The 23,032-nt window shown below is 38.8% G+C and overlaps 1 protein-coding gene across 1 annotated transcript in view; it reads left to right on the top strand.

Annotated features, from left to right (window-relative positions):
- Window positions 1-23,032, top strand: part of Snx25 (sorting nexin 25) — a 96,339-nt gene that overhangs the window by 38,130 nt on the left and 35,177 nt on the right. Inside the window, exons 6-7 of the mRNA XM_010619750.3 lie at window positions 11,785-11,855; window positions 22,515-22,696. Coding sequence (XP_010618052.1) covers window positions 11,785-11,855; window positions 22,515-22,696 — 253 coding nt within the window. The remainder of the gene's footprint in view (window positions 1-11,784; window positions 11,856-22,514; window positions 22,697-23,032) is intronic.

Here is a 23,032-nt window from a genome sequence, read left to right as displayed (position 1 = left end):
AAAGAAAAAATATGTAATACTAGACAAAAAAATCAGGAATATTATGAGCAAAAATGCATGCTGTAAGAATTGAGAATGAAACATAACAACAGTACTAAACATGTATTAAAATAAACATGTAAGCCAGGCATGTTGGCACATACCTATAATCCCAGCACTCAGGAGGTTGAGGCAGGAGGATCACTTTGAGTTTGAGTCCAGTCTAGGCTGTAAGTTCAAGGACAGCCTGAACTACATAGCAAGACCCTTTCTCAAAACAGAACAACAACAACAAAAAACACTTAATAGTGATATTAATAACTGACATAAAAACATGAGGGAAAGTAGCAGAAACCAGACATAGGTAACAGAAAATTTTTGGCTCTCCCTCTCCCTCTCTTTCCGTCTCTCTGTCTTTCCTTTCTCTCTTTTGGCTCTCTTGAGGTTAACCAAAGTACACCTGCCAGCAGGGGTGACGTGATTTCTATAGGCTCTGGGAACTGGCAAGTGAATATATGTTAACATTATGTTATTTAGGATGATTAAAATATATAGATTAACAAGATTAAGAATATAATCACTTATCTTAGGCTGTTAATACTTAATGTACATTTCCAGATTTCATATATATATATATATATATGTGTGTGTGTGTGTGTGTGTGTGTGTGTGTAAAAAAGGAATATGTTTGTATTAATTCAAGACACCTTCCTTTAGCCTGCGCTGGTCCAGAACTTCCTACCTGGTATAACTCAGATACTTTATGAGTATAGAGATGAGTTTCCTCAGCCCTTGTGGTAGCCGGGTAGGGCCTAGAATGCCTCATTACTCCAATATTCTGTCCAAACATCATTTTCTAGGTGTGCTGATAAGTATGTAAATTATATGCCAATTTTTGTAACAGATTTATAATGTGAAAACGCATTCTTTTTATCCACTTTTGATTCATAATTTTCTCAAGGAAATAATCACGAAAATTTAGATTTTCCAGGAATTTTTTTTTTCTCTCCATATCAGGAATTGAACTTAGGACCTTTTGCTTGCCAGGCATATATAGTGCCACTGAGCTATATCCCTGGTCCTTCCAGGAATGGTTCTTTTTGGTACCTGGGATTGAACTCGGGTCTTTGTGCTTGTGAGATAGGTGGCAGAACCACTGAGCTAAATCCCTGGCTCTTCAGGAATGTTTTTTACAGTTTTATTTAAAGTAGAGAAAAGCTAGAAATCACCAGAATGCCTGACAATAGCTGTTTGGTTTTAGAAACTTTGGTATATCCATATAATGGGTTTTCATGTATTGGTGATAGCATGGCATTAACATATTGAAATATAATGGAAAATATTAATATAATTGACAAATAAAAAGGCTCTAAAATAATATGTATGTCATAAACCCAGTCTTAAAATTTTAAAAAGTATTGTTTGCATAAGGGAAAATTATATAAATATATGCCAGATAGCACTAGTGGTTAACTTTGTTGTGCTTTGTATATTTTCTTCTTTTCTTCAGTGAACATATGCCAATCTAGAGGAAGTAAAGATTGGCTCGGATTGAGAAAATAAAATCTGCCCAACCATTTATCTGGCTGGAATAACAGAGACTGAAGCCAGCAACAAAGTTAACAGGAAGCAGGATTTCTCTCACATATACAGTACAGCTGTCAAATGTCATTACAACCCCGCTTCTTTGCACTTTCTTACTCAATGAGAAGTTTTGTTCTCTAAAATTTTAGACCATCAGAAACTTCGCTGCTTGGAATGATAGCAGTAAAATGACACATCGGCTGGGTGTGGTGGCGCATGCCTGTAATCCCAGCACTCGGGAGGCTGAGGCAGGAGGAGCACTGTGAGTTTGGGACCAGCCTGGGCTACATAGTGAGTTCCAGATCAGTCTCAACTACATAGTGAGACCCTGTCTCAAAACAAAAACAAAAACAAAAACAAACAAAAAAGAATGACACGTCGTGCACCTGGAGTATCTCAGTTTGACACACAGAAGCAGCTGCAGTTTATAACCCCATATGCACAGCCACAGAGGTGGGGCGGTTCTGAAACTAGCATAGCATATCTGTTTTAGACCTTTGATTTACCAAGGATTTGGGAGCCCAGATCCACCCAAAATTGAGCTCTTAACAAAACAGCCCTACTTTGGACAGCCTGTCTGAATGCTGTTCATCTAAATTCCATCTGAAGCCTATACTCTTTCTCAGATCCCAGAGTAATGGTATCTTTCCCTTTGTTGGGTGCTCCCTCTCTACAGTTCCTCTGAGATGCAGTCTCTACTTCAGTGTAGTGGATCTATAAAGAAGATCTTGTTAGACATAGTGATCCTGCTAGTGTTTCCTTGATTGGGCTAAAGTACATCTGTGATCAGGAAAAAGTATGACTACTTTAGAAATCTTTGTATGTGTTTTATAAACACATAGCATTTCCCTAGGTAGTACATATCAAAAGAGTCAGCAGCTGTCGTAAGGAACAATCACAGTAATAATTAACAAGCTGGGTGTGATGGTGCATTTCTACAGTCCTAGCTACCTGGGAGGTTGAGGCAGGAGGATCACTTGATCCTAGGAGTGAGAGAATACCAAAATTGTTCTGAACAGCACACAGTAGAAGAGCAGTGAATCTGTAGATTTCTAAGGTGATTGCTTTGTAGTAGTGCGCAGTGGCTCAGGTTTTTCAGTTTGTTTGGTTGAATTCACACAAACCTTCTATAAGCCTTTATTTAGCTAAGTGCATAAAGCAAAAGTGGGGTGAGGAGCTGGGGGCGGTTATCTTTGTGTGACTTTTTCTTTAACCCTGGGACAAAGGTCACAGTACAGTAGGTAGGATATTGCCAGCACTGTGGAAACAGCTAAGTTCTTGTTAGGCCACTTCTCCTTAGAACTGGAGTCTACATGACCATATCGGAAAAACTGCCAACAACCTATGCGCTTCTGATTAGAGCGTGTTTACAAATATCTGTCTTGACTCTCAAACCAAACTCAGTACCGGCAAGGTGCTGTCTTCCTCTGGAGAAGGAAGCGGAGTGAGTGCTGGCACATGTCCCCGAATAGCTCCTCGGTTGTGAGAAGCCTGAGCTGTTAAGGATAGCCAGCCTTTTGGATGTATATGTTTATATGATTTTGTTGAGAAAAACGAAAGTAGAAAAACCGTTTTTCACTTTGCCTTTTGGTGTTGAGAGGAATTCAATAAATTTCAGTAATTATATTCAGATCCTTACTGTGTGCAGAGCACTGTGTAAGGAAGGTCTGGTGTATATAAAGATGAAATGGTTGTACATCCTTGGATTCTACCCTTTGCCATCAAGATTATATGGTTTATTATCCGGTGTAGATGACCAGTGGGGTTATAAATAACAAATCCATAAATACGACTTTTAGGTCAGAATGTAAAGAGCTAGGTAGGAAGTGGCAGATATTTAATTCTAAGAAAGAGACGCTCCTAAAAAACTTCAGATAGGATTGACCTTGAACCTAGTATTTAAGAACTAACTGCTTTTTGTCAGATTGAGATAAAGGAATAGATAGTCCTTTTTTATTTTTTAAGCAGGAATATATAGTCTTTCTATCCCAATCTGATAAAAGCCATCTATGACAAATTAACAGCTGACATCATACTAAAAGGACAAAAACTGAAAGCTTTCACTCTAAAATCAGGAGCAAGACAAGAATGTCCACTATCAACATTTTTATTCAGTATAGTTCTGGAAACAGCCAGAGCAATTAGACAAGAGAAATAAATAAAAGGCATAAGGATAGGAAAGAATAACTTAAATTATCATTATTTATGGATGACTTGATACTCCATATGGAAGACCCCAAGAAACTTGGCCAAAAGACTTCTAGATATAATAACCAAATTCAGTAGCACAGCTAGATACAAACTCAACAGTAAAATCAATAGCCTTCCTGTACACAAGTAACAAACTCACTGAGAGAGAAATTACCTTTCACTATAGCATCCAAAGAAATGAAATGTCTAGGAACCTATAATGGCTTGTGTTTAGATATTCCCCAAAGCCTCATGTGGTCTTAGGTGGGTGAATCTGTTTCAGAGGTGGCTGAATCTAGAGTATGTTACTGATTCATGGTGCAGTGCTAGGCCCAGGGATACTATGATTAAGGGTCTCAAGTGTTATCTTCCCCAAGTAGTCTGAATGTGATAAAAGGGGCAGAAAGACACTGTTAAGTCTCTTGTTGCTCTTGCTGCCTTGCGCCACCATAAACTCTTGCCCCTCTGCCATGTGCCACCCTGCCTTGGAGCCAGCCAGTTATGGACTGAAACCTCTATGAACTGTAAGCTAAATAAATCTTTCCCCCTTTAACTTTGTGTGTCAGATATTTTGTCTCAGCAATGAGAAAAGTAACTAAGACAGAATCAAATGAAGGAAGTAAAAGACCTTTATGGTGAAAGCTATAGTACTTTGAAAAAGGAGATCAAAGAAGATATCAAAGAACCAATATACTGAAAATAGTCATACTTTTAAAACTGTTATACAGATTTAATGCAATCTCCATCAAAATGCTAATGGCATATCTCACAGGATTAGAGAAAGTAATCCTAAAACTCATTTGGAGCCAGAAGAGATCTAGAATAGTTAAAGCAGTTCTAGACAAGAAAGGCAAGGAAAGGGACATCAAAATCCCTGCCTTGAAATTGTGCTTCAAAGCTACTGTGATAAAAATAGAATGTACTGGCCAAAAAGCAAAACAAAAGATTCAGAATCAGTGAAGTAGATTAGAAGATGTAGAACAATTCCAAACATACTCAGCCACCTTATCTTTGACAAAGAGGCCAAACACCTTCACTGGAAGAAAGATAGCCTCTTTAATAAGAGGTGCTGGAAAAAATGGCTTTCCACATGCGAAAGATTGAAACCAGACCCATATCTTTCACCATGCACTAATCTAAAATTGAAATGGATCAAAGATATAAATATTAAAACAGAAGCACTAAATCTTCTGGAAGAGACAGTAGGTAGAACTCTTCAAGACATTGGTGCAGGCAGAGACTTTATGAGCAAAACCCAGTTGCACAGGGAATATCACAAAGAATCAACAGCAGCATCTCATCTTATTAAAACAATTTTGCACAGCAAGAGAAATCACCAACAAAATGAAGAGACAACCTAAAATGTGAGAAAAAAATTTGCCAGCTGTTCAGATAAAGGACAAATATCTACAACATATAAAGAACTAAAAAAACCAGAGCCTTTAAAGACCCAATCCAAAAAGGGGCATCTAAAAATGAATATATGTTTGTCAGGTGAAGAAGTAGAAATCGCAAATTAATATATAAAAAATGCTCAACATCACTGGTCATTTGAGAGATGCAAATTAAAGCAATGTTGAGATTCCATTTCACTCCAGAAAGAATGGCTGCTATCAAGAAATCAACCAATAAATGCTGGAGAGAGGCTGTGGGGAAAAGGAAACGTTCACTGTTGGTGAGAGTGTAGACTGGTACAACCACTACGGAAATCAGTGTAGAGGCTTCTCTACTAGAGGTTCCATTTGACCCAGCTATACTTCTTCTTGGTATCTTCCAAAAGAACTAAAAGCATCATACCACAGTTATCTGTGCATACTCGTGTTTATAGCAGCACAATGTATAATAGCTAAATCTTGGAAACAGCCCAAATGCCCATCAACCAAGGAGTGGATAAAGATGTGGTTCTTTTATACAGTGGAGTAACTTCTCTTTCATAAAGAAGGATAAACGAGAGACATTTCAGACCATACTTTTATGTGAAATAAATGGAGCACATGTTTGAATACTGCATTGTTTCTCTGGTGTGAGAAACTGAAAGTGGAGATAAGGACTGAAAAGTATAATGGATGTTGGGAAACGGGAAGAAAGTGTTCAAATGGGAAAGAACAAGGGAGTAAGGGTCAAGAAAAAAAGTGAAAATAGAAGGAAAAAAATGGAAACAAAACTTTGTACACAGGGAGAGGAGGGGCTTTGAGGTGAGAATGGCATAAAATAAAATTTATTTTTTAAAAAAATCAACCAACAACAGATGCTGGCAGAGCTGAGGGGAGAAAGGGACCCTTCTCCACTGCTGGTGGGAGTGCAGACTGGTGCAACCACTGTGGAAATCAGTGTGGAGATTCACCCAGAAAACTAGAGGTTCCACTTGACTCAGCTATTCCCCTCTAGGTATCTTTGCCAAAGAATTAAAAGGATCATGCACAGCTACATAAGCATACGTATGTCTATAGCAGCACAGTTTATAGCAGCAAAATCTTTTTTTTTAAGTTCAAAAAACTTATTTCTTGTTTTCCAAGTACCTTAGGAAAGATAATTGTACAAGTCATAGCATGAAAAATGGTCTTTGGGCAGCCCCCTGATGGCCGTAGCCTGAGCCTGAGAAATGTACATATTTACATGGGCCCTTAGAAAGCAGGGACCTGGCCCATTGAGCTGGCCACTGGACACAGGTGAAGGAGGGGCCAAGAATTCATGGCCATCGGCTTCACACAGTGGCAGGTAAGAGACAAGCTGTGTTGAAGGCACTCAGTGACATGTATAATTTATAGAGGTCCCTGCAGGGCCCCCTGCACCCAGGCCTGGGACTGACTGAGTACAGTGGGTAAGTACTACAGCATGCAAGGCCCACAGTAGGGTCTGCAGGCAGGCTGCCCTGCTCCAAGGACTCCAAGTGTTGCTGTGGGGTGGCTGGGGCTGTCACAAATAGAAGCTTGTCGGACTGGTAGAAGGATCCACCCATCCAGATGTAACAGCTAAGCCTTAGAAACAACCCAGTTGCTTATCAACTGATGAATGGATAAAGAAGTGGTTTTTTTTGTTTGTTTGTTTTCCAGTACCAGAGTTGGAACTTGGGACCTTGCTCTTGCCAGGCAGGCGCAGCAGCACTGAGCTACATCCCTGGCTCAGAAGTGGGTTTTTACACACTGGAGTACTACTCTACCATAAAGAAGGATAAACTCAGGCATTTGCTAGCTAAATGGATGCAGCTTGAGACCATACTCTTAAGTGAAATGAATTGGACACATATGTTTAATTACCTTGATATTTCTCTGGTGTGAGAAACCAAAGGTGTAAATAAGGACCAAAATGTATACTAGATATTGGGAAATGGAAAGAAAATGTTCAGATGGGAAGAGGAATAAGAGAAGGGGAAGGGGATTGGCCAGGGATTTAGCTCAGTGCCACTGTGCCTGCCTTGTAAGCACAAGGTCCTGAGTTTGATCCCTGGTACCAAAAGGGGCAGGGGGACGAAGAGACAAGAAAAAAGAGAAAAGGAAAAAGTGGAAACAGAGCTTATTTATTTATTTATTTATTTAGTACCAAGGATCAAAGTCAGAACCTTGCATCTGAGCGGCAGGCAGCTGCACCACTGAGCTAAATCCCTGGCCCAATAAAGCTTTTTTAAATGAGGGGAAGAGGGATGGGAAGGAAGGGCGGAGAATGGGAAAAAAAATGAAGCAATATTTGTCATGTACAGGTACAGATTCTCTATGATGAATGTTAATATGTGTATCTAAGATGTACCCCCCAAAAAAGAACCGATGGTATGTTATCAGGTAAGGAGGCGTGATTGTATGCAGAAGGGAAAAGAAAGGGACAAGCAAAGCTGGGAGTCAGTGAGGAGCAGAGTGTGTTGAGGGTTTTGCATATGATCTGGCTGGGCAGAAACAGGAACCGAGAGGGATACAGAAGGCAGTGAGACTGGGCATACTATGTGGCCTTGACCATGGCCTTGCTTAAATACTTTGAAAAGGCTTCAACAAGTTAAGCTTTAAACTGGGAATGATGGGCAAGCCTGTAATCCCAGCACTCGGGCAGCTGAGGCAAGAGGATTGCCATGAGTTCAAGGCCAGTCAGTATGACAGTCCCTGTCAGAAAAAAAAAATACCAAGATAAGCATTCACCTATATATTGAATCTTAGAGCAGCAGGAAAATGTTGAGTAGCATGAGCTTTAAATCAGGCAACCCTCACTGGTTATTCAGGCTGTAGTGCTTAAAAGAAATGGGGCTTTGTATAGATTTCTTAGTCCAGCAGAACTCTAATTTTCCCCTCTGCAATATGGAGATAATTATAGACCCATTATGAGGATTAAGTTAGGTCATGTGAATTAAAATATCTAAACATATCCCTGTTACCTAATGAAAGTAATCTGTAAGTGTTAGCTGGCATCACATTATCATTTTATGTTAACTTTTTACTCAGGTAGTGTATCTTCTCTTCAGTACCATTGGTGACTCATTTGTTCCAAAGCATGAATCACTAAAATTATCAAAAGAACAAATTGTTCAGAATATTATGTATGCCTGTTAAGTGTAAACTCATTAATATTTATTGAGTATTTACCATATGATTAGTACCATGGTATGTACTGCAGGAGAATACAAGACACAATCCCTGTCTTTGGAAGGCTCAAGATCTAGATGGAGAGAAAAAATACAGTGACTTAGGTTGTGTCACCATTTTTTGAAGGACTACTAGGTCCTGAAATGACTGGACACACAATTTTGCATCTTTGTGGAAATATTACTCTTGTGTTGTTTTGTTTTGTTTTATGACAGGGTCTTGCTTTATAGTTCAGGCTGGCCTTGAACTTTGGATTCTCCTGCCTCAGCCCCCCAAGTGCTGGGATTGGAGGTGTACACCACCAAGCCTAACTAGAAGTGTGATTCTTTAAAACAGCAATATAAAATAGTAAATAAGTGATGCTATCACCATGCAAAAGTAATTTAAGATTTCAGAGAAAATATGATTACAGGGCATTGGGAAAGACTTGAGGGAAAAAGTAATGTATGCAAGTTTTAGTTAGATGAGCAAGTAGGGAGATCACTTGCTGGAAGGACACAGAGCATAAGCAAGGCATTGTTTTGGCAGAACAGTATGGAAATTGACCTGGATGAAGTTGACATTTCATCAAAGAGAAAAAGAAGTTGGGATACATCAGAGTGTTCATGCAAGTTTGTGGAGGGAATGCAGGCTGGAATGTATCATTCATTACTCCTTTGATTTTTGTTTCATCCCTGGTACCGGGGATTGAACTCAGGATCTTGGGCTTGCCAGGTAGGCATAGTGCCGCTGAGCTACATCATTGGCCCCACTTGCTGAAAGTATTGAGCAAAGGAGGCATAAGGTGAAAACTTGTCAGAGGGATATTCACTTTAATTTGGATGGGAGAGAGCAGGATAGAACCACAGGGAGCTAGACTGTTCGGCTATCCTACACATGAGCAGAAGGCTTGAACAAGTGCCATGGCAGGAGGAAGAAGAAAGGAGCTTGTCTAAAGATGTTCAGAGCACAAGTCAATAGGACTCTAGGACTGATACTTACTAGTATATTAGAGATCTAAAATAGTAAAATTTTAAAGAGGAGCAGGAATGCAGAAATGGAGAAGTAGGAAAAGCTTTCTATGCAGGAAAGAAGGTGAGTTTGAATAAACTTAGATCCATAGCTAAAGGGGTATGCGAGACTTTGGAAATTTTTAGTTTAAAACTGACTCAAAATTCTGCAATTTTAAGACAACTACGTTTCACTTTATTTTGCCTTGTAATACTGACTAATCTTCCCACACATCTGCAATCATAAATGTACATGCCATTTTGTATTTTTAAAATTAATATTTCATCAAGATTTATCTTCATGGAATCTTTATAAATATTACTGGCTGAGTGCTTTCTCTTTGGTCTGATATATCCCCAGAGCTCCTAAAAGTAGGAGACATATCAGTGTGTGCAGAACATAGGAAAAGATTAACAAATGTTTAATGAAAGTACTATTGACCCCCATATATTAGTTCCATGCTTTTCTTCATAGCAGCTGCTACAACATATATGATAGTTGGAGCTTTGAATGCAATGTCGTCCCCATGCCCCACCCCATACCTGGGATCAAACCAAGACTTGTATTTATGAGGCAGGTGCAGTGCCACTGAGACACATTGGCATACAGCAACTTAAATTATGGGTTGTTTTCCTTATGTGGCAACATATCCTGAGATAGGCAGTATGGGTTGTTTTGATGGTTCAGTAAAGTCACTGGAGAATTTAACTCTTCCTGTCTTCTAAACTCATTCACCATCCTTGGCCTGTGACTTCTACCCTTATGGCTTCAGAAGGATGAGGGTGGCTGCTGTTTGTCCCATTGCATCTTTGTGTTACCTAGCACAATGATGGAAGGCAAGAACAAAATGTTGCGGCCGGGTGTGGTAGCGCACGCCTGTAATCCCTGCACTTGGGAGGCTGAGGCAGGAGGATCGCTGTGAGTTCGAGACCAGCCTGGACTACATAGTGAGTTCCAGGTCAGTCTCAACTACACAGTGAGACCTTGTCTCAACCCCCCCCCAAAAAAAAGAGCAAAATGCTGCAAGGGCTTTTCTATGGAGCTTACCCCTTGCCTGGGGTCCCCACTGTACAATTTCTGTCTTTATCTCCTCAGCCAGAATTATGTCAGATGGCCACCGCTTACTGCTAGAAAGATGGTCATGCATTTGTAGGTGATGCATTGCTTTCCCTGATAAAACTGTGGCTCAGAAAGAAAGAAAGGGAGGAACGCTGTTATGCAGGCAACAAACAGTGTTTGCCACAGCCTTGAAGCAACAGGCCAACAATGTACTAACAGTCTGAGTGGTAAGACTCAGACATGCATGTTTATAGTATACAAGTGGAGAAGAAAAAAAGATGTAAATTTGTAGGTAGTCCATGACTTTGATGGACTTTGATGTGGGTAATTATTACTTTGAAGAATTTTTGTCTTTCCTCTGGGATTTAGGTAAAAGACAAAAGAGTGTGGATTGTTTTATGTTTTAAAAGCCTGCCAAATGTAGCTCTAATCTTAGAAAACTGCAAAATTTGTGTTCAAAATAAGAATGCTAAATAGCTTTCGTACAAGCAGATTCTTAAACAGTCAGTGTATTTAAGAGCTAACAAATGCACAATACAGATCATTTTGGTTAGAGAAATACCTCATAATCAATGAGTAACCTTTAAGAAACTGATGTATAAGGTCCCAGTGTAGTATGCTCGAAACAGCTGCAATATCAGTTGTACTTAGCACTTCAAGTGTAAAATTTTATGTATTCTTCCTGATTCAGATCTCAGTTAAACATACATGTGCGCGGTCCTCTTAATCTTGTGGTTCTCAACTCTCACAATGCATTGAAATTACTGAGAGCTTTAAAAGAATATTGATATCAGAGTCCCACTGCAGACTTTTCAACTCTTGGTCTGCAACATTCTTGTGGGCAAGAAATAATGAGGGAATTCACCAAGGCTATGGTAGTGTGGTTAGAGGGGAGCGGGCACCTTTGAGAAATGTGTAGGAAGCACGTCCACTGCATTGTTGAAATGTTCTTTCTGTTTGTACTGTCCAGTAGGATGCATAAGCCGCATATGACTGTCATGCACTTGAAGTGTGACTAGTGTGACTGAGGTACTACATTTATGATTTTCATTCATTAAAGCGCCGCAAGTAGCTTATGGCTATCCCATTGAACAGCACAGTTGGAATCTACTAGTTCTAGTCACCAAGGAATCCTGAGGAGAAAGAAGAATTGAGAAGAACCTCACAGTTCCTACATTCATCGCTGGGGAATGTAGTATTTCTTTCGGTTTATGGGAGTGGGGGTAGAGGTAGGAGGCAGGTTTGCCTCAGAACTGACTAGCACACAACCCACAGTCTACGCTCAGTCAACGTTGGAGTGTTTTGGTGAAACTTGGCTAGGATCCACAGCTCTATTGGTTTATTATATAGTCTAAAAGTAGCTATAGTAATAGTGTTTTCCTCTTATTCATCCTTTTCTCTCTCTCTTTAATATCAGGTATCAGATTGTAGTGGAAATAATCCAAGCAACTACAATTAGCAGCTTTCCTCAGATGAAGAGGCACAAGGGTAAGAACCAGGTTTTTTTCCTCTCATTATATATTTTAAGGCCCTAGGTCTATTCCCAGTCTTCCTTCTCTTGTAAGATCTTTGGCAAATACAAACATTCTTCAGATTTACATTTAAATATTGCAAATTTATTAAAATATCATTAGAGAAAGTAAATATAATTTCATCCTAGCATAAGTGTTTTTATTTCTGCATTCTCTTATAAACTTTATCTGTATTTATAGATTTTTAGAGGGTTTAAATTATTGGATTTGCAGTGTTTCTGTTCTCTTTTTATACTAAACACAATTGTATAATTTTTGTCATTGAAATTTCAACAGCGTTTGTTAATATTTCTATTTTGAAGCATAATCTTGATAACCATTTAAATGATTCCAAGTGAATTAATGTTTCATAATTAATCTTTTCCCTTAGCTAATATTTGGATTATTAATAATTTTTTTCCTTTTGCTGTTCTTTGGATGTACTTTTTTTAAAAAAATGCTCTTTTGTTTCGGTTTGTTTCTCTTCAAATGAAGAGTCTGACGAATATTTAAGGGATGAAGATGGATTGCAGCTCCAAGAAGTTTGCCTAGTGCTACTGTATTCCCTGTTGCATAAATGAAGTTGGAGGAAATATTGAAATCGAGAGTGCAAAGCAAATCTTGATTCACTACTCAGAGGCAAACATTACTTCACCTTGTAGACTAGACCTGTCACAGATCCCAGGTCTACTCAAGCCCCACTCAGGAAGTACAGTGCTAAAAGAATAGAGAGGAGCTGAGCCAGAGACTTTAGAACGTACTCTGTCCAAGTTTCTAGTTACTACGGAGAGGCAAAAGGAAGGCCAGTTTGGGGATATATCCCTGAGTTACTGATCAGAGCATGTAATGAAAAAAAAAAAGGAAGTGAAGATATAAACTGTGGAAAGGCACTAATTCTAAATCTCAGCTCAGTAAGGAAAACTATGCATTGCTTACTCCAGATTCGTTGAGCAGCTTCTCGGTCATGAAATACAAGTAGACTGAACAAACTTTCTGCATTCGTTGAGTCTCTGCACTAGGCTGTGAGACAGTCAGACAATAAATAAAATATACATTATTTCAGATAATGATATGTGCCTTGAAGAAAAGCAAATAGATACATAGGGTCTTGTGTGCGGTGGGGGTAGAGGATGCTGGTACAGCTGCAGGGGAGCTGATTTTGTATTTAAATCATGTGATGGGGTATGATCTCACTCTGATAATGCCCCACAAGCATTGATTGACCTGGGACCTTGAGGTGTCTGGAAAGGTAAGAGCAAGTATAACTTCTGGAGGCTGAAGCTTGCAGGCCTGTCAGGGAAAGCAGATGTGGCTGGAAAGGGGTAAGTTGGAGGAGAGAACACAAACATAATTCTCAGAGAGGTGGCAGGGAACTCAGTCGTGAAGGGCCTTCGGTACTGTGGAGGCTTTGGCTTTTACTCTAAATGAACAAACAAGTCTTTGTAGACTTTTGAGGGCCCTGATCTGAACTCCTATAAGAGGGTGGTATCTATTTGTTCCTTATCTATTCTCATTGTTCTTGCAGGGAAGATGCTTCACTTCCACACAGTTTGACAAATATTCCGAAGAGAATACTGTACTAGAAAGAGATTTTTTTTCTTGCCACCATTCTTTTCTTAGTGCTCCTGCTTGTTATTAAGTGTTTAGTCAGAAAATTATCTTTCTTATTTGTTAAATCAGTTTGCTTAGCCTGCCAACAAAGTATTATAGATTAGGTGGTTTAAACAACAGAAATTTAGTTATTCACAGTTCTAGAGACTAGAAGTCTGAGGTCAAGACTTATTTCCCTTATCTGTGATTTCAGTTACCTGTGGTCAACTGCAGCCCCAAAATATTAAATGGAAAACTCCAGAAATAATATATGTTTTAAATTATACACCATTTGGTGTAGCATGATGTTCATGTCATCCTTCTTAGTGGCCCAAAAGCCAAGGAATAAAACTAAACTGTATTATTATAGTTAAATATATACAGGAAAAAAACAGAATTGTAAGGATTGGTACTTTCTGAGGTTTCAAGCATCTACTGGGAGTCTTAGAATATATTTACCATAGGTAAGGGGAGACTACTGTTCGTGGCTGTCTTATCTTCACATTGCCTTTTCTTAATACTTGTCTTTTCTTTGTGTTTTAAGTTTTATATTCTTCAAAGGAGATCAGTCATACTGGCTTAGCCCACCATAATGTTACAAGACCTTTTTTTAATTCATCATTGACAGAGTAAATGAGTCAAATAAATTGGACACAAAACACTTAAACGTGTTAAATTTAAACAGATGCCATGGTGCATACCTGTAATCCCAGCTACTCAGGATTCTGAAGCAAGAGGACTACAAGTTCAAGGCCAGCCTGGGAAACTTAATAAGACCCTATCTCAATAAAAAGGGGAAGGATCCTGCAACATAGCTCAGTGGTAGAGTGCTTTCCTAATGTATTCAAGGGCCTAGGTTTGATTCCCTGTAACACAAAAGAAAAAAATAATATATTTCAGAGAACATCATCAAGAAAGTGAAAAAGCACCTCATAAAATGAAAGAAAAATGTTGGCCAATCATGTATCTAAAAAGGAGCTGTTGAGTTTAGGAATCCTAGTAGTAATGGGACATACACTTAATGTCTCCTGTAGTTTCATAAGCGTAAACTCACTACATAAGCTGCCTTTAGAGCTTTCTTCTCTACTTTTCTGACTACCAAAATGTTATAAAAAATAGTTAATGCAATTTAAGAGTAACGTTTATTTAGCTAACAATAGCAAAGGGCATGAAGTTGATTTGAATGTACTAGTATGTAGTAGTACATACTTAAGGATGGTATTCTGAATATTGGGAGCCTTTTTACTTTTCTTATTTATTTGGTAAAATTGTGCTTCTTATCCAAGTGTAACTAATCAGTTTTAGAATTGAATATATCAAGCAGAACTGTAGAAAAAGTAGAATAATTATATATAAAACCATACACAAACACACACAAGCATTGTTATTTGCTAATAAGAGTCATGATTCCCATTAGGGATTTTTTTTAGCAATATCATTTAGCTTGTTTGTTTAGTGGGCTCTATGGGCATTTCAGGTTTTGCTTTTTTATTTTTTTAAATGCCTTGGTCTGATCTGATTTTCTAGCATTGCAGTATAATTGTATAAACAAGCCTCTAATTTATGAATGATGTAAACTTATAAAAAAAATCTGCTGATTTAAATATGTGTTTCCTAAAACTCACATGGGGAAACTTAGTCACTAAAATGATATTAGATCATTGGGCCTTTGAAAGGGAATTAGTGCCCATGTAAAACATGGCCTTGGAGAGCTTCCCTCCTCTGTGAGGACGTGGCATGTATACACTGAATCTGATAACACTGATAACACATGGGTTTTACAGCCTCAAGAACTGAAAGAAGTAAATTTCTATTGTTTATAAGATGCCCAGTTTATGGTATTTTGTTTTTTTGGTTTTTGGTTTTTTGAGACAGGGTCTCACTATGTAGTTGAGTCTGACCTGGAACTCACTATGTAGCCTAGGCTGGTCTGGAACTCCCAGTGATCCTCCTGACTCAGCCTCCCGAGTGCTGGGATTACAGGCGTGCACACCACACCCAGCTAGTTTATGGTATTTTGTTACAGCATCCTGAATGGACTAAGACCAGACCTCGGGCTGTTTTCCTACTACTGCTGGAGGGGCTGTTGGTAGGGGTTCTCTCCTTGCCCAGACTTTATACTGTGAACAAGGCAGACTCCAGCCTCACATCACTATTCAGCCCCTCTCTGACTTGAAGCACTTAAGAACTCAGATACTTCTGTTTTACTCACTGTAGTCCCCTGATTTTTCATACTCCTATTCTCTCCTCAAGAAAACTATAGTCATTATATTTCCTAACACTTGCATTTTCCTTTTTTTTTTTAATTTTTCTTCTGGTACCAGGGATTGAACTCAGGACCTTGCTCTTGCAAGGCAGGTACATTGTCACTGAGCTAAGTCCCTAGCCCTAACGCTTGCATTTTATACAGTGAAGTTCAGGTCTGAATATGTTAAACAACTTACCTGGTTTAAAAATAGAACTAGTCAGTCTCATATAGTACTTGATTCAAAACTTGAATGCAGGTCTTCTGATTTTTAAATTTTTTTTTGGTACCGGGGATCAAACTTGGGCCCTTGCACTTGCGAGGCAGGCGGTGGAACCACTGAGCCAAATCCCCAACCCCTTCTGATTTTTAATCCTGCAACTCTTTCCACTGCACTGCTCACTCACATAGGTAGCTGTTAGGAGTCATGCTCAACACGTATAAATTGTATGGCTCGTATCTGTGTTGTAATGTTAGTTCCAATCTGTTCAGCTCATCATGCTAATTTGGGAACAGTTCCCTAAATTTAATGTGTGGATTTAATTAATATGACTATTGTGTAAAGTGTATTGCAAGTATGTTGGAGAGCTTTAGACCAGAGGCAATGCTAGAAATTTCAGCACTTGCGATGTCAGAGGAAGGCAATACAAGGCAGGCTGCAGGCACATTCTGACTGGACTGCAAGGGTCTGTGGGGTCTCCGTAGCCTTGTCCACTATCAAGAGAGTGGTTCCGCCTTCAGCTCTTGCTATGATTTTTGCTTATTCCTCAGATGCACTTTCCACTGAAGTAGACACTTTTTGACTATGAAATTTCAGGTGTTTGGTTTTTGATAAGATAATCCCATTTGTTCTTTTAAAGAAGAACATACCAACCTCAAGTTGAAAAGCAAAGTAAATATTTTTTTGAGTTTCTGGATAGCTTTTGAAGTGCTTTTCGGGTAATTTTGAAGAAGTGTATGATGATTAGTAATTACTGAGAATTGCTCCCAACTTCATGTTATATGAAGCCAAGCACCATTTCTCATTTTGGGACTTGATCAATCCCTAAGAGGGTACATAACTATTTCTTGAATGTTCTCGTGAAAAGGATTTGGAAAAACTTCTACTTAAAAGTGCAAGAAGATCAAAGACTGGTCAGTCTCTTAGTATTCATACAGGTTGAGGAATGGAGGCCAGTCAAATTCCTGTTTCTTACCTTGGTTGCCTGGAGGCCATGAGAGGCCCTGTGGATCCTGAGCAGAGAACAGTGAGACCCATATTGAAGAGTCAGGAAAGGGGTGGGGTATCAGCCTTGTCCTCTCTGTGGTCACAGAGACCATGTCTCCAGGCTGCATCAGTACCTCTCACTGGGACTGCATTTGCGAGTGTGGGGTATAGTTTTGCTCCCATCTAACAGTGTCTGGAAACACTTCTGGTTGTCATTTCTGAGAGGACGGATGTGACTGGGCATTTAGTGGCAGAGGCCAAAGATGGTGCTAAAAACAGCCCCTCACAACAAAGGGTTACCAGCCTAAAGTGCCAGTTAGTATATGCCTTGAAATATGGTAGCATACTGTGAGAGAAGAAAAATAATGTGCTGTGGACATTTTTTAATACATGAAAAATACAGTGGTATCATTTTAAGCCATTTACACTAGTACTCTTTCTGCAGTCGTTTTGTTTTGTTTTGTTTCCTTTTGTTTTGTTTTTCTTTTTATTGAGTTTATTGGTACAATCTAGGTGCACAGTACAGTTACATTCATCATTGGGATCCTGTACCTTTACATAATAGGTCTTGATTCTCATTTTTTGTCCTTGTCCCTGCCCTCCCTTCACCCCCTCCTCCCCTCCCCATTTACAAACACTTTATTTCCATTTTTTCAGTTTCTTATATTTTTTTCCTCTCCCTTATTACCTTTCCCCCGCCCTTCCCACTTTCCCTACACCTTTAGCCCTTTACTTCCTATTTCACATTATTAATTATCTCATTAGGATCCTGTGTACTATTATAGTTTTTTACACCAGAGAAACTATTTGGTATTTCAATTTCTGCAGTCATCATTTTGCACTGTAAGTCACGCTCTTGGTGGCTGTCCCCTGAGAAACAGCACCTCAGAGTTGTCATCTGGTGCTCTGTTATTCAAGGCACTTCATTTCCTTAAGGAAGAGCTGTGTTACGGGAAGAAAATGTATAGCTGAAAACACATGTGTAATGTTCAAAAATGTCCTTAGAGTCAGAAGGGTTCACCTAATGTCCAATCTAAATGTACTTTTAAAGAAAATCTACTTATTTACTTTTTTGCATCTCCATAGAATCAAGGCTATTTAGGAGGAAAAATATTAAACATTTATCATTAATTGTTTTAGAATATTATATTACTTATGTATTCATCTTGGCAACAGTTTAAAGAGCCACTGCTGTCCATTGTTTCACTGGCTACTGTTGTGTTGGCCTTTTTAAAAGCTAGGTTAAATGTAGGGTGATTAACCCAGTTTTTGTTTTGTTTTCTTTTTTGGTACTGGGGACCTTACACTTGTGAGGCCGAAGGCGGTACCACTGAGCTAAATCCCCAGCGCTTAACCCGGTTTTAGCAATGTATAGTGTCGTGTTACTACTTAAGATGTAGAGTAATAGCTGTGTAGATCCGGCTCGAGCTGGTTCACAGCATGTTGTCACATACTGGTTTGCCTGTACTTCTGTTGATATGAATATTTCTTGTATGAGTGGGTTTAAAGGGCACAAAGAAATGTCTTCTTCTGCATCACTGGCTTTACAAGGATATTTACATGCTAGAAGCATGGGCTGCATGAGCTCCACATTAGTCATTTTAGTCTGAACGTGGAAAATAAACAGAATTGTCTAAGCAACAAGCTGCTATTGCATTTGTTAGCAGCAAGCTTTGTGATTAGACGATGACATTAATATAGTTTTACTATTTAATAAGACAGTGTAGTCATGTGAACAGGCTATGACCAAGCAAAACGTGAGAATGATCTTCTCAACCTCGCAGCTGGGTTTTAGAGGAAAATTTATTCTGTTTTGTTCTTCCTTCTCTTTGGAATTTGTTTCTAGTTGTCATGCTTTATAAAAGCATTTGCAGTTTCTTGGGAGAAAAATAATGTGATGATTGGTAAATGTGTGTCAATTTCCTTCTGAATACATTTATTATCATATTTTAACTTAAAATTACAATTAAGTCTTACATTTGTTTTTCTAAAAGGCAACTTTTGTTTCAGAATTTTTGGGTAATTTAAATGTCATGGACAGAATTTAGACTTTAAACATATATGTTTAAAAAGTGAACATTTTTTGAACAATTAGCTCCTTTAGGCATGCAGTTCCTTAATTATACCCATAAAGCTTCTTAGTTTATAATGAACTTATTTGGGGCAAACTACATTTATCCTTATTCTTACAAAAAGAAGATTCTGTAATACTGTTTGTTTTTTTGGTTGAGATAGTGAGTTGTTTGGTCAGAGCCTTCTGTTAGCAAAGCATAAGACAAGTTCAGAACAGTTGTTGAAATTGAATGAAAATATCTCCTCAACACACCTACTGGAAGGTACCCCATAACATTTAATGACAGTCCATCTTGAACAAGGTCATCTTTTGACCTGAAGGTTGCCTATGAGCCTTTGTGATAAGTACTGGAAAAGCTTCTTCTGACAGATAAACATGTTTTATGTTTATGTGCCTAAGCTTTAAAAATTAATTTGTTCAGTCTGCCTGGGCACTATTTTATCCTTTTTCACATAATGACCAAGTGGGGCCTGAGAGAGGTAAAGATCATCACAGGGCAGGAGTGGCGAACCTATGGCACACATGCCATAGCAGGCTGTTTGTTATTATTGAAAGCTCTAAAATGTTTGCCATCAGTGTCCTAGGGAGTTAGAGGCCTTCAGTAAAGATGTGCAAAAGCATTAGACTATGCTATAAAGTGAACCAAGAAACCAAACACAAACTGCTCTTTTATTATTGGTGGCTCCTTTTCTCAACCAGTATATTAGGACTCACCCCCAGAAAGTGTGGTCTGACCTGCCTTACATATGGAGTTTAAGGAGGATATTCATAACTATCTAGTGGTTACATAAGCCCTGGATGTTGCCTAACAATCTTACTGAGTTTCTGAGATGAACTTGCTCTGCTGCTTTCCACTGTAGTTTCACACTTTCCCTGTTTGTCATAGGCCTCTGAGTACTCACCCTTTTGCCCACCTCACTCTACGTGGATAATCTCACTCACTGCTTGGAGAAAACAGATCTGTGTGAAGGGAACTGATCCAGGTTCCAGCCACCAGTCTCCAAACTTCTTGTATGGACATTCATTTGTTCTGCCTTCCATGTTACTACATTGGAGGAGGTAGCCCTTTCCCGAAGCTAATCTCTTCACCTGACTTTTTGGTTACATTTTCTGTCTGTGGCCACTTTTTGCCTTCTACTGATTCTTTCTCATAAGCATAAATCCAACTATGTTCTCTCTCACCTTAAACAAAAAAATGCCTTCCTTTATCCTCAGCCTGTATGGTCAATGACAGCCCTTTTCGCACAAGATAATGTTCAATGTTTAGTCATTTAAAATTAATTTTATAGCTCTTTGTGCAATAAATTGAATAATATTAACTTAAGGAAGTAAACAATTGTAAGTAGTTTTGAATTAAAATCTTTTACTCACATTCATATAACTTGTAACAGAACCAAAATTCAAATCTAACTCTGTTGCAGACTCTCCTGAAAGCTATCCACTGAATTTGGCACAGAGGTCACTAATGATCTTGACGATGGCAGATTTGGTGGTGGTGGAAGGGGAATGTAAAACTAGAGTAGAGTCGTTGAAAACTATCCTATCTCTCTCCTTCACACATAACATTCTAGAAAGAGCCCAGTACTTGATATTCATCAAATGTTAGATATATTGTTATTGGCCTCTCAGTAACATTTGACATAATTCACTTATCTATTCAACTATTTCTTGAATTCCTACTGTGTTTCCTGGCACAGTTGTACATGCTGGAGATACAGCAGTGAATAAACAGATAAAACTCCTGCCTTTACTACTATTTTATTTATTTATATTGCATAAGGGGATTATTTTGACTCTTCCTGGGTTTTCATCCTCACCTCTATTATTCCACCCTTATTATTTCAAAAGTGTTTATTATGAACTCTCCACATAAGTAGCTCAAAAGCCCTCATCCTGATTTTGTCTGTTCTGTTGGTTTTGCTTCATAACACACCCCCTAAAATGCAGGGTCTTAAACAACAGTCATTTGAATTGCTCATGAAGAGGTAATTTGGAGAGGTTTGGGAAGAATGGCTTAACTCTGCTTCAGGTGGCATTAGTTGGAGTGGCTTGACTTGGGTGAGCTGATTCACTTTCAGGATGGTACACTCACACGTGGCCGAGGTCTCAGCCAGGGCTGTTGGCTGGGAGTTTTGGTTCCTCTCTATGTAGAGCTCTCCTTTTAACTCATTGTACAGGCTTCCTCAACTCATGGAAGCCTTGGGGCAGTAGATGATGTACATGGTGGCTCAGTGCTTTGACAATTTAGTCTTGGAAATCATAGCATTGCTGCTATCGTAATCAAAAGAGCCAACTCATATTCCGGAAACATACCTACTTTTTAGAGGGAGTTGTGAGAGGTAACATTGTAAAAAAGAGAATTTCAGATGGACTTTATTGTAGTGATGTTTGGAAAAATAGCTACCACATTGTCCAAAGTTGAATTTATAACCTTCCACAAACCCTGCTTTTTTTTTCTAGTGGTCACTAACCCAATAATTAGTCCCATCATCCTCCATGGCTGCCCATGTCAGAAATCTAGAAACCATATTTAATACCTCTTTTTTCTTTTCATTCCTTAGCAACTTATCTTGCTCGCTGTCCAGTCACTGGATCTGTCATTCTCAAGTCCTCCAGCTCTCTCAACTTCCACTGCGATGAACCTAGTTTGGCCCAGTCTTATCTTCCTTGTCAGCTTTACTGCAGTCATCTTCTGACTGGTTTTCGTGCTAGCAGTCTTGACCTTCCAATCTGTTTTGTATCCTGCTTCCTATGCGGTCTCTTAAAATACAAATACATCCAGAGCATGTTCCTGTTTAGAGCCTATTAATAGCTTCACAATACTTTTGAGGTAGAGAGGCCTTTTCCTGGCTGCTGCTGACTTCAGGTTCATTTTGGATCTCTCACTCTCTGTACATCTGCTACAGAGGGCCTTGAGGTTCTCTTCTCTTCCGTCTCATCATCCCCGCTCTCACCCTGTTTTTTCTGTCTGTCACACTTGACTCATTAATCGTGTTTGGGTGAATGTAATTTCTGTAAGAAAGCCTGGGTTAGGATTTATTAAACAGTTAGATAGATGGTCACTGCTTATTTTTTTTTTTTAGATCATGTTATTCTTTTAATTGTTAGTACAGTCTTTGGTTTTCTTTTTGATGGACTCTAAAAAGTTCCGTGAGGACCAACAGTTGGTCTTGAATCACAAAAACCAAGCCAGTGCCTGACAGATAATAGTGAACATTCAGTACATATTTATAAATACATATACACCTTTATATAAAATATTAAATATGCACAAATCAATTTAGGGGTATATTATGTACGGAATTTTATGAAAATATTTTGTACTTGAGTAAGATTTATCAGTAGCATATTTAGAAATTATATTAGAACTTACTGGTATTTGTAGTCTACTGTTTTGTTTAGTATCCACTGTTGTTCAAAATATAGCAGCACATCAGACAGTGATCTGGTTCAGAGCCGTTGTATTCCCTCTTGTATACCTTGTCCTCTGACCAGGTACTGTTCATCACTCCTATTCAAGGTAAGGAATCTGCTGCGATGAAAGCTGACCTCCTGAGGGCGAGGAATATGAAAAGGTACATTAACCAGCTGACTGTGGCAAAGAAGCAGTGTGAGAAGAGAATCAGAATCCTGGGAGGTCCTGCCTATGACCAGCAGGAGGATGGGGCCTTGGATGAGGGGGAAGGGCCTCCAAGCCAGAAGGTAGAACTTTGCAGTTTCTTCTTTCACCATATCAATTAACTTTACTATAAACACTGATGTAACCATATATGCAGTTTTTTTCCTTTAGTATTTAATTTAAGATGTATGTTTGATAATTATAGACTCACACACTTGGCTTATATGAGCTAAAGAGCCATATTACTTGATATCCTTGACTTCTGTGAATAGGTGTGATGGGTAGTGTGAGGTGTGTGTGCACACATGTGTGTTTTTCATCTCCCTTTTTTGTTCTCAGTCCCACAGGAGTATGTTTACATTTGCTAAGCTAACCCACTCCTTATCAATTGGATAGAAATAACCACTTGCAAAGTAAAA

The sequence above is a fragment of the Fukomys damarensis genome, unplaced genomic scaffold (assembly GCF_012274545.1).
Source record: "Fukomys damarensis isolate Sample0158 unplaced genomic scaffold, DMR_v1.0_HiC HiC_scaffold_18, whole genome shotgun sequence".
In the NCBI taxonomy this organism is placed as follows: domain Eukaryota; kingdom Metazoa; phylum Chordata; class Mammalia; order Rodentia; family Bathyergidae; genus Fukomys; species Fukomys damarensis.
The sequence above is the reverse complement of the archived record's forward strand: the minus strand, read 5'-3'. Positions and strand labels throughout refer to the sequence as shown.